The 12,109-nt window shown below is 35.7% G+C and overlaps 1 protein-coding gene across 4 annotated transcripts in view; it reads right to left on the reverse strand.

The window, feature by feature from the left end:
• mthfd1a (methylenetetrahydrofolate dehydrogenase (NADP+ dependent) 1a, methenyltetrahydrofolate cyclohydrolase, formyltetrahydrofolate synthetase) overlaps window positions 1-12,109 on the reverse strand; it is a 34,133-nt gene that overhangs the window by 5,195 nt on the left and 16,829 nt on the right. For all 4 annotated transcript variants that reach the window (XR_015941682.1, XM_088648536.1, XM_088648535.1 and 1 more), the window contains exons 14-25: window positions 11,896-12,003; window positions 11,109-11,183; window positions 9,981-10,083; window positions 8,552-8,628; window positions 8,098-8,238; window positions 5,774-5,842; window positions 4,639-4,750; window positions 4,133-4,272; window positions 3,697-3,738; window positions 2,105-2,205; window positions 1,071-1,248; window positions 186-293 (exon numbers count right to left, since the gene is read on the reverse strand). Coding sequence is in view for 3 of the 4 variants with exons in the window: in XM_088648536.1 (XP_088504662.1) it covers window positions 186-293; window positions 1,071-1,248; window positions 2,105-2,205; window positions 3,697-3,738; window positions 4,133-4,272; window positions 4,639-4,750; window positions 5,774-5,842; window positions 8,098-8,238; window positions 8,552-8,628; window positions 9,981-10,083; window positions 11,109-11,183; window positions 11,896-12,003 (1,254 nt within the window). In the remaining variant the exon portion in view is untranslated. The remainder of the gene's footprint in view (window positions 1-185; window positions 294-1,070; window positions 1,249-2,104; window positions 2,206-3,696; window positions 3,739-4,132; window positions 4,273-4,638; window positions 4,751-5,773; window positions 5,843-8,097; window positions 8,239-8,551; window positions 8,629-9,980; window positions 10,084-11,108; window positions 11,184-11,895; window positions 12,004-12,109) is intronic.

Here is a 12,109-nt window from a genome sequence, read left to right on the forward strand (position 1 = left end):
ATATATCTGCACTTCATTCTATGCAGCTAAGAATTAACCTGAGACCATCAAATTTATTACCTTTCACAAACAGACTTCAGCATTTTAGCTTTCTGAATTAGAATTCAGCTCTTGCCTGTGAATGAATTTGTGTGCCTCTGTTCTATACAGAACTTGGGTTCCATCAAAAGCCAGAGCATCCTCACCTGTTTGGTGTAAACCTCAACTTTATGTTGAGCCTCTGGGAGAAGTTCAATGTCATCAGCACCATAGATCTTTTGTGCGATAATTCGGATTTTGTCAACAATTGGCAGCTGTGGGTTTAAAGTTCATAATCCATTACATTCCTCCACAAATATGAAATAATACACAAAAACCCTTCATGTTTCTATTAGCAACTGGTGTTTGATGCATACTACTGCTACAATTACCGTGAAAACTATATAATAAATGACACTTTTCCACTCCAAAAATGCTAGGCAGTATTAATGCAAGAACATCATCCCGTTGAAGGGTTTACAACAGGTTTGTAAATGTGTGAGCTACACAATTTAACACCCACTAATGTCACAATATATACAAAACTGATTCATGTTTTACACTGAATAGGCAGAAGAGATAGCAAAATTTGTATTTCTACTTATTCTACTTATGAATAATAAATTAAATCATCAAATTTCCATGGTACTCTTCACTATAGTGTAAGAAGTACAGGCTTATGGGCATTTTTTTTATCTTCAGTTAAAAATTAAATAGTTTATATTACTAGAAACATTTAACAATTACATATTTCTGCTTCATTTAGAACTTCACCAAAAGGAAAGGGTTAGCTTCAATTTGTCAACCTTCACAGTCATACAGTAAAAAGGTTGTTTCTCGGTAGTTACTGTAATGCAAATGCATAATTCAAACTAAGAAGCAAGAAACATGTAATCCATAGTTGTTTATATTTGGAAAATTCAAGCTAAGATTATAGTTCAAATGCAAGAAAAGAACTTATACATTACTGAAGGAATACAAACAATATAAATCGAATATAACCAGTCTAGCAACATGTTAAAGGTATGTTTCTCATATACTACCGTCTTTACCTCAACATCATAGAGGAATTTGAATTGGCTGGGTGCCTCTGCTGCTCTCCGCACTGCCTCACCAAGAGCCACAGCCCCACTGCCTCCCTCGGCCCAGTGAGAGCACCTTACAGCATCAAAGGCCCCTGCTTCTTTAGCCAAACGGCATACCAGGTCCAGCTCAGCACCTGTGTCTGTCCTGCATTCACACAAGACACTCTGCTTTAGTCCTGCATAGGGAGTAACAAAGGGCTTGTCCCCTAGTCTACCTCATTTACCGACTTCTGAAATCAAAAGGAAAAGATTACAAACCCTTTGGGTACGGCTCAAGAGAGAGGGAGGATGGTTTCAAAAGCAGAGCTCAAGAAACAGAAAGAAGCAACACGGTGCTCTGTTACTGCCCACTACAAACCTGCGCTTCCAAATTCCCACGAGCTAAAGAGCACAAGCCAAAATATTTTCAATGCTCTGGACTGGAACCTTGGCTATCAGTGGGTAGTGTTTTTCCTTCTCTCTCTGTTGCCATCTTGTATGTACTCTGAAGCAATAGTGATGGAACAGAAAAGCTTAAATGCATTCTGAAAGTTGCAGGAATGACAGCATGGACTTTGTAGTAAGATGGTCTATAAGTACTGTAGCTTCAACATCGAAACATTATAAGAATCCTGTTCCCTGGAATGCCACACTTAACTATTCAGAATTAACAATAACCTTAGTAACACCTTACGGTTAGACCTTTCTACTGATAAGACAGTATACGTGATATCAGTACAACTTATGGTTATACTCAACAGCCAAGTGTTGTTATAATCGATAAAGGTTATGGTCCCAATATCAGAGGTAAACATTAGAAACCTTAGCACTCAATGCAATCTTAAAAATAAGAGAAAGCAGAAAGAGTTCTAGTTTTCTTGACATTTTAGTCAGAATATACTGAACCTGTGTCAAGAGACTTTTCGCCTTTGAAAGAAAATACACACTACAGTATATAAAATGACCATCTGTGAATAAGGTATATATTAACTGTCTACTGATCATAAGGACACACTACTCACTTGAAAGCATTGACACCCACTACCACAGGAACCCCAAAGGCCTGTGCATTCTCAATCTGTTTCCACAGGTTACTGCACCCCTTCTCCAAGAGCTCCAGGTTCTGGAGATGGGAAAAATGTGTGGTTAATTACTCCTGCATCAATAACAATTTAGTCAAATTCCTTTCCCGTGTATTTTATTATTAATATTTGGCTTAATGTTATTTTAATGCACATTATTATTATTACCTAGCTTTTTAAAAATATATCTGTCCATAACTCCAAACACAAATTAGTAACAACCGAAAATATTAGCACCTTTCTTTGAAACAGGGTTATTCATTAATTCATTTTAACCTCCTGCACTAATTTACACCTGTTAATTTCCAGAATTATGTAGTTCATTTACATTAAATGTTTACTATATTCAAAGGCCAATACATTCTGAACACTGTACCCAATAACATCTTGGGCTGCTGTGTAGCAGTTACTGCTTCAGAAGGACTAGCAGGTATTTCATGAGGTTTGGACAGATTTGAAGCCCAGCCCCATTAATGTCAGTTATGTGGGATTGTTCAGTACCTCTAACACATTCCACACAATATACAGTACAGCAGGGATGAGGCTTGGATATTGCTCTGCCCAGAAAAAATGATGGAATTCTGCATCAGGTATCATGAGTGTCTTTTGGCCAAACAATGCAGAAGTTCAATAAAATTCGAAGCAGATATCACTGGCAAACAAATGTAGCTCAATAAATGTTATAAATTAGCATGTTTTAACAATAACTATACTTTTAAGATTTTTTTAGTAAACAGAACTTGAATAGGATATCACTTGTGGATATGGTTTTATATTTTACAAATATAGGTCTGAAAAGTACTTTTGTTATACAAGGCACACTTGTACAACACACATATAAGAGTTTCAGATTCCCCCCCCCCCTCAAACTTTGATTGCTTAACTGGTCTAATTACTCAATTTATTACAATAAAATAATTAATCTCCCCCATCTAACCTGGGCTGTAAATGTTTTATAGCTACAGTACCCTGAATCAAATACATCTTTTAAATCATTGACTTTAAAAGATCTCGATTATGCCAGTATTATATCTGATTATGTGCAGCTTTTGTATGCCAGAAATTTATTCAATTAAGCAAACTGATAGATGAAGCTGAAAAGGAAAACTGAAGACCATGAAGGCCTCTGGGAACTCAAATTGACAGCCCTAATCTGGACTCCTTGCTTTTAAAGAGAAAGGAATAGAATTTATCTATTTATCTAAGATACCTTTGAGTCAGTGAGGCCATCAATACAAATGAAACTATTTTATTAATTTTAAAAATGGTCTTGAGTCTAAGAATATGTACATAAATATTCCTAAATATAGAGTGTTCCAAAAGTTACAATACAGCTTGAATTAAATTTTAGAAATAAACCAGCCAGTGTATTAGCTTGTATAAAAGTAACATAAAATACCTCTGTCAATGCATTAATGTCCTAAAAAAGAACCGACAGGCATTGTTTCTCAGGGCTTGCAATAAAAATCCTAGTGCCAGATCCAAGCCTAGTACATAACAATAAATATCAATTCACAGCTTTGCAAAATTACCTCCTCCGTATACTCCTTTGGCAATGGTAGACCAGCTGTGACCTGAAACAGCAGATGAAAGATGCGTACTCAGCCTACAATTTCTAGTGAAAGATTAAATCTATTTTCATATCCTTATTACTCTCAAATGTCCTTTTGTGATTGTTTTAAAGATATGAAGAAAATGAAGTACAGTAACATATGTGGAAACAAATTTATCTGACAAAACTTTAATGTGGAGCTACTTGTCTTCCTGGCAATCTGTGACTTTGCAATTAAGCACATACTTAACAGAGGGACTCATAGCAAACTAAATGCACTCTAAAGCATATACTTTAATTACTGCTCAATGGCATTTAAAGAGGTAAGATAACATTAAGAAAACAGACATTATATCCTGTTTAAGCATGTCATTAATTCTCAAGAGGTGGCAGCATACATGGGATATAAGACTTACAGTGGGTCCTCCTCCATGCATCTTAAGAGCTCGAACTGTGGCCACCAGGACCACAACATGTGGCCGCAGACCTGAATAACGACACTTGATGTTGAAAAACTTCTCCATCCCAATGTCAGCTCCGAATCCTGCCTCAGTAACTAAGAGAGAAAGCAATAACAGACGTCAGATACACCGAAAGGGTAGGATTTTAAGAAAGCAGACATCAACTTACTAACTGTAAAATAAAAAGGAAATGCTTTTAGGCCATACCGCTACAGAGGGTTTCTTAAGGAACAAGATGTTCACTATGGACTTCCACAACAAGGCCATTCATTCCATGTTGAACTACTAAACTATAAAATACATTCATAAAATATACACAGGTGTACTGCAGACATTAATAAAAAACTTTAATCCGTTTATGTCGTTTACAACATCAGAACCATTCGCTGCTGTTTGACATTTCTGAAATATGCTAGAAGGGCTGTTTACATCTACTCAGTTCAGACTTCAAAAGAACTCACCTACAAATCCTTCTGGACCAACCAGCTTCAGGGCAATTTTATCAGCTAGGATGGAAGAGTTGCCATGGGCAATATTGGCAAAAGGACCAGCATGGACAAACACTGGTGTTCCCTACAGGGAAGGAGAGCTCAGTAAATCAACAACCACACCACAACAGTCTACTGTACTTTAGTGTAAAATCTTATAAATACAGCATGTTTTACAAGAAACAATGCTGGTAAATATCATTTATTAATTTCTTAACTCAAGTATAACATTTTTGCAGATTTTTAAAATTTAAGTTATACTGAATAATTTATTCTTGCAGGTTGGTTTCAAAATATAACAATTACCTGATAGGGTTACTACTGATAACTACACAATATTAATAATATTTTAAGTGTGATAATATTAAGGCATATATATATATATATGTATGTATGTGACAAGGCAAACTGATAACCATCTCAATGGTACAATCTGGATAGGATACAAGGAAAAATTATCCAATGATCCAACTCTGCTTCTGGAAAACCCCACCCCAGTTAGACTTACTGGTCGTCCTAAAACACCTGTTTTTTTGGGAAGGAATAGTGTACATCTAATAAAGTACTCTGATATGCCTGAGGATTATATGGAATTCTGTCCCCCAAAAATCTCTAAATTACTTAATTTAACAAATTGTCTGAGGTTTTTAGGGACTGATGATTTAATGTCTATCTATAGAACTGCTAGATAGGGAAACAAGATCTCTTCTCCCTCAACTCTGACCTTAGGCACTTCATACAAATACTAAAAACACCTCTAAAGCTTATTTAGAAAGAATACATGTAAACTTAGTAGGAAGAGATGCATTTTTAGATTTATTTTGCCCAATGTCTTTAAATGGTTAAGTCCAATTTTTTAGACTATTCTTCATTTCCAATTACTGGACATTTTGCAGAGCTGCCCACACATCTACATGGAATTAAGACTAATTAGTATCCATGATCTCCACAGAATCGCTGGAATCTTATGCTAAAACCTCTTTTTCCGCAGTGAATAAAACTCTGGCTAAAATGTTCAAACACTTCAGGTACAGACAATGCTCTTTGAATCAGAACACAGAGTCAATATTGTTCTTCTAAACAAAATCAGAGAACTGCATCCACCCACCTCTAGGGTCTGCATTAAGTTGGGCTTGATTGCGTCCCTCATTAGAACTGTCAAAGCCCCACTCACACCCTGTGGAGAGAGAAAGCACTCTTAGACACAAGAGCTAATTCAACTGCATCATCCCTACTAATCATACAGTGCCTTCACAAATTTAACAATACAGCCAGTATTTCCTAAAGCAATATTAGGAGTGACATTTTTCTGAATAAATCTTTCATAACCATTTATCTCATAAAGAGAAACAAATTGTTCTGGTGACAAACCAAGTGTAATGATAAATGCCAAATGTATGTGATAAAAAAAACACACAAACAAATCAGAAACATGTTTTGTGTTTGTTTTTCTATTGAAGGAGGGTTTACTTTGGGTGTACATTTCTGATTTTTATGGTCTATTCAGGCCACAATGTTGACATGTCAGTTATTTCTTAATATTTTCATTAATGTACAAAATCAGAAGCTTAATTTAATATTTTCTTTCAGTGCTGCTAACCAGGGATAAATGGAATTATGTATAAATCAAAAGTCTTTCAAAGTTTGATTTTACAAAAATATTTGTAATAAATTACTTAAATTATCTTCAGTATCTTATATTCAGACAACCCTACAATAAATACATCTCTTTATATTTTACCTAGTTCCTTTTCATAGTGAGCAAGTTAGGACTTTAGATTTCAATAATAAAATACACATAACAACAAAGTAAAAATGAACTAAAATACAATGTGATTTGCAGTAATATTAAAAGTCATAGAAAGAGAACCCATTTCAAGTTTCTAAAAGGAAGCTAAGAGTTAAGGCAGTGTAATTTAAGCAAAACAAATGAGAAATACAGTTTAGAGTACTGGTCTCCAAACCCTTCTTTATTGACAGCTACTTCTCATTAACCATAAATATCCCAAGCCACTAAAATGTATATTGAAAAATAATTCATATGCTTAAGGCACAGTAACTATTCTAATTTTATTTAAATATATAAATATAATGAAGGAAATGTGATCTTGCCTAAATTTTAAATATGATAACTGACACTGTATGACGTCCATCGGAGATTTCACAATTCAACTTGTAGCTAGAGGTTAAGTTTCAATTTTCGGTGCACTAATCATGTACTCTATGTAATTGTCTTTTGCTTCCCTTAAACTAAAAGCTCAGGCTTATCAATTTTCTGTCATATCTGTTAGAAATGCCAGGTCAAGCATACACACAATGTTTATTATTTGCGTGATACGTTTGCTTCTTCATGCCATGAATGAATTGATTTCCTAGGCAATTTAAAGGAATCCATGCAGTACTTTTTATTTTCCAAGCAAAACGGGCCTGAGTAAAAGATCACCATACTCATGACAACTCATCAGAAACGGATTTAAAATGACTGTGTCAAAATGCTTTTGAACAAATTGAATTAATAATTTTAATAACTAGGCATCATAACATGATTAAACCCCATTACTTCCCTACAAATTGCCTGCCACTAAATGATCGAGTTGCAGTTGAATAAACAAGGGAAATCATGGTCTGCATTGTAATATGCACTGAAACTGGCATGATAAAGGAAAACCGCTACCTCTCTAACTGTTCCATTGCCTTGGCAGATAATGTGGATATCCTTCTAGCCATGATATGCACCCCTAACTGCACTATGGATGTGACAGACATTTCAGCATTGTAATGGAATTTTTGAAATAATGGTTCAGCCGTAACTGTCACCATACTCTACACAAGCATGTGTTGTCTATAAAAACTGCTCTATTGGTTATAACATGAATGTCACTTTTAGGGCATTGACTTTCCTCACTGACTGAACAACAAAAAATTGCTGTCTCTGTATGCTCCTAGGTCACTAACTTGTTTTTTAGAGCGTAGACTGCTTCCTGCAGGGAAGTCTTTCTCATATTTTTTTCTGCATCTCGGGCACCACGAATAAGAAAGACGCTTGTCTTCAATACATTCAAACAAAAAACAGTTTTCCCCCTCTTGATGAAAATCATATCTTTTTTTCTTTTTTTGACGGGCTTGCCTCTGCATTTATGACCCCAACGATAGCAACTGATCTCCTAAAAATGTTGGTTGGGTTGCAGGCTCCTCTTGTCCTCAATGAATGGTGGATGTGTAGTTTTCTATAGTTACTGTACTTTTCCCCAACATTACAGGGTAGGGCATGTGTCTTTTTAATTAATATATATATATAGTAAAGAAGAAATAAATATTTTTCAAAAGGACATTTTAATGCAAATTTCAACTGTTAGTTTTTAAATATAATTTTGTCAACATTTATTGCCAACCTGATGGTAAGCTACCAATTATTTGTGAGCTAGTACTGACCAGGTCCTCTGCAGTAATGGGCTCGCCTTTCTTGCTGGAGGCAACCACCATCTTGGCCAAACGTCTGCGCATGTCCTCCAGGCCGCTGGTCAGTGCGAGGACTGCCATGATCTCACTGGCCACTGTGATATCAAACTGAGTCTAAGGACAGACAGGATACCTTCAGCCTAGCAGGTATTTCTCACTTTACAAATGCTAAATTGTGACTGTACTACACAGTTTCAGCTTTTGTAGGTTAATGGTTCTTACTTATGAGCAAAAGTAAAACATGCATAGTACAGCAAAACTATATTAACTGTACTGCGTACTAATTAAAAACATATGTAATCTATAAGTAACAATTAGTAAAGAGTAAGGAGATGAATCTTAGTAGTGTATACATTTTAAACTCAGCTCCTTAATGCACTCTGTAACTTTTTCCCCAATTCTATTTTTTGGCAGAGGCTGTACTTACTGTTCTTGTAAAGCCTTTTTCAGTAGGAGACTGGCCAATGGTGATCTTTCTGAGGTAGCGGTCGTTGGTATCCATCACTGCAATGCATTGGAAACACCGACCTCAGAAAAAGAACTATGTGACAACAGACTGTAGATATTGGTTTAGTTTTTGTAGTTAAGCAACTCTCAAGTAGGGGCTCTCAAGTGGCTCAAGCAGTAAAGGATCTCAGCTGGAGCCAAGCCTAGTCCAGGTCTGGCTTCTGTTATTAGAATATTAAAATATTATTATTTTTTGGCCCAATTTATGGCCAAAAAATAGGCTGAGCACCACTGAGTGGGGTCATGATCTTGGACTCCCATACCAAGAGACCCTTTTGGAAGGCAAGCACTGAATTCTACCGTTGACAGTGAAAGACACCTCACTGTTAAACATTAGCTCTCCTGTAGGCCCTGTGGGACTTATGGGATGCTGAAAAAGTTGGATGTCTCTGATAGCTGGACATTTTCAAGGGAAGTATACAGAAATAAAACTCGCGTTCACTAATGTCAAAGCCCCATGTTATGATGCTGAGTTCTTTTTAAATCAGTTTAAAAAGAAAAGCAATTACAGACCACAAAATAAAAAAATCCTACATTTATATTTAAAGACCTAACATAATTTAGTCATCTGCACAGAATACAATCTGCTTAGGTTATCAAATTTGTCTACATACTGCATGGCAAAACTGCATGCAGCCATCTTGTTTTTTGCAAATGGGGGCGACTGGTATCTCAATGTGGACATACAGTACAACAACAAAACAAAAAAATAAAACCATTAAAGCAGTTTCTTCTGAACTTGATAGACTCATATTTTTCAGACTTCCATCTGAACTTACAGATGACAGACCCTTTTATTTCTGTGCCTCCAGGTAATATCTGTCTAAACTAATGTGGAAGTCTGGGACAACTGTATTTGTTGTTTGAAATATATTTTAACATTTTCTACTGGCATTTTAATTAGATGACTGATGCCCTGCAGGGCAAAGGGCTCACAATAGACAGTGGAAGAGTAAATATCTTGTCAGCTATGTGAACTCGATTTGAGCTTTTAATAACTTCTATTGCTTTCATGTTCACATAAAGAGATTTAAAATTAACCAGATCAGATAATTAAAACCCTTTAACCCAGTGCGCAAAAAAAGAAGTACTCTGAAGTCTGGCATTGCAAGCCAAATGTTACTCCAAGATGAAATGTATGACAACTATATTTGTCAAGATAATATCCAGACAATATTTAGATCTTTATCAGAGCTTTAATACCAGCAATTATATTAGTAAAGATAAACAATCTCTTTATTTGCAAAGTTATGAATATGCCAACACATGCACTTAAATATTATATGAACCTGTTTGCTCTATAGCAGAATTGCTTCCAGGAAAAAAAACAAAAAAAAACGTGAAAGTACCTCTCTGCCAAGTGATTGTGTCTGGGTCAATATCCAGCCTGACAAAGCGGTTTATCTCCTCATCAGTAAAAGTGGCGGGGTCCTCTTTCTCAATTCCTAGTTTCTACAAAAAACACCAAGAAAAACAAATCATGTATTTGTAAGTTTTCCTTGTGATGTTTTTCCAGCATTTTACAACTCTTTATTGAGAAGTAAATTTAAGCAACAGAGTCCAAGACTCAAGAACCATTAAATGAACACAAACATAGTTGGTTTGACTGAATTTTGTCGTTAAGCAAATGTGACTACGTTTCTCCCAAATGGTGGCTCTAAATTGGATGGGTAGGTTTCAGTTCACTAAAGCATTCTCAACTTGTAGCCCAGTAATCTTCTGGACCCATCTGGGTGTTAATCAGCTCGTAATTGCATAATTGAACAACATATTGCTCCTCCAGTTGGTCCTGACTTTCCTTTAAGCCACTATGGATCAAACACTGTGTTGAATGATCGATGGCTGTGACTAAGGTCTGGGGAGAGTGTGCATAGCATCTTCTTTCTCACTATGAAACCATATGGTTGTAGGGGACAAAGAGCTGATTAAGCTTGAGTGAGATTAAATGGGTAGGACTAAAAACAAGATATAACAATTCAAAATTAAAATAAAAAAATAAATAAAATCCATTGTTGTCTTTCATCTGTAAGAAAGAAGCAATGTTTCCTGAATATGTGGATTTGTTCACATCAAAACATAATTCAGTGCAAACTGCTAACCTTTCAGGTTTTATCTAAGAGGATCTAAGAAGTGAAGAGCACAACCTTATCATGCTTATCAGCTAATTCAAAGTATACTCTGTACAATACAATCATAAAATATTCTAGGATCACTTGAAAGGCAAAGGAATTTATGACTGGAGAGTTTCATTGCATATTATCAACATGCAATACTGAGATGCATTATTTGCCATCGCAGAACCATTTGAAAAAAGCTACTCAGAATGCTGAGTTTATAAATAAACTTCTCTGTTCATTCTATATTTTACACACAGATTTTGGTGTCTCAAGCTTATGGTTTAATCGGGCGGAATAAACCTACACAGTACTCTATGAGTGTCCAGTTTATTTTGTAAAACCATTTAGTAATGCAAATACCTTAAGTCGGTTAAGCTGAATCGGAGAAAACGTCCTCTGGCCACCACTCACAGGGACTAGGCGGTTAAACAGCGCCTGATGGTGGAAGGAAAAACTTCACAGCAGAAATAAATGCTCTGAATCCTTTTTAACTTCTTTGTGAAAACAACGCTATTTCATTCAAAAATAAAATCAAATCTAATGAGGATATGCAGCAATGAGGTGACTGCATGTTGCGCAATTTTGGCCTCATAATGGAAAGGTTGTAGGTTCAAAATCTTAGGTGCAACTCTACTGTTGTATCTTTGTGCAAGACACTTTTCTCAGATTGCACCGGGAAACATGCACTGTGGTCAAAATCAACATCATAGGTCATCAATGTAAATGATAATTTATTCTCTTTCATGCACAGGATAGTAACCTCTTTTTAACATTACTTTGTTAAATAAATGCCACTTGCCTTTCAGAAAAATTCATAAACGTGAAAAAACCTGCCAATTCTTTTCTCATTTCTACCAGGACTTTGCTGAAATTTGATCTTAATTAAGAATTAGAAATCTCCAATATTTCACCAAAACTGTTCTGAAAATGCCCACTCCAACCTATTTTGTGACAGACTGATTAGTTAAAGAAATGTACAGTACAGTGTTGTAAAATGTATTGCCATCATGTAATTTGTGTACTTTAACCCTGTAGATAAAACAAGATAGCAGAAAATATATTTTAATACAATATTTAAAACTCCCTTGTGTTTCTTAAATATAACAATTTTGAGACTGAAAGGGATGCATTTTTTAATTGTTTTTACCTTGTCGGACTGAGTGACTTCGTGGAACATACGGGCATCAATGGCTGCAGCGACCAGGTTATTAGCTGCAGTAATGGCATGGATATCCCCAGTGAGATGGAGATTGAACTAAAGGGACATAATACAAGACATCTATTAGCAAAAGGCAAAAGAAGCACTGCAACAATGGACAAACAACCATTTGTAAAAGTTCATTGTAGAATATGGTTCCTGG

Source organism: Lepisosteus platostomus, chromosome 10 (genome assembly GCF_059453375.1).
Source record: "Lepisosteus platostomus isolate fLepPlt1 chromosome 10, fLepPlt1.hap1, whole genome shotgun sequence".
Lineage (NCBI taxonomy): Eukaryota > Metazoa > Chordata > Actinopteri > Semionotiformes > Lepisosteidae > Lepisosteus > Lepisosteus platostomus.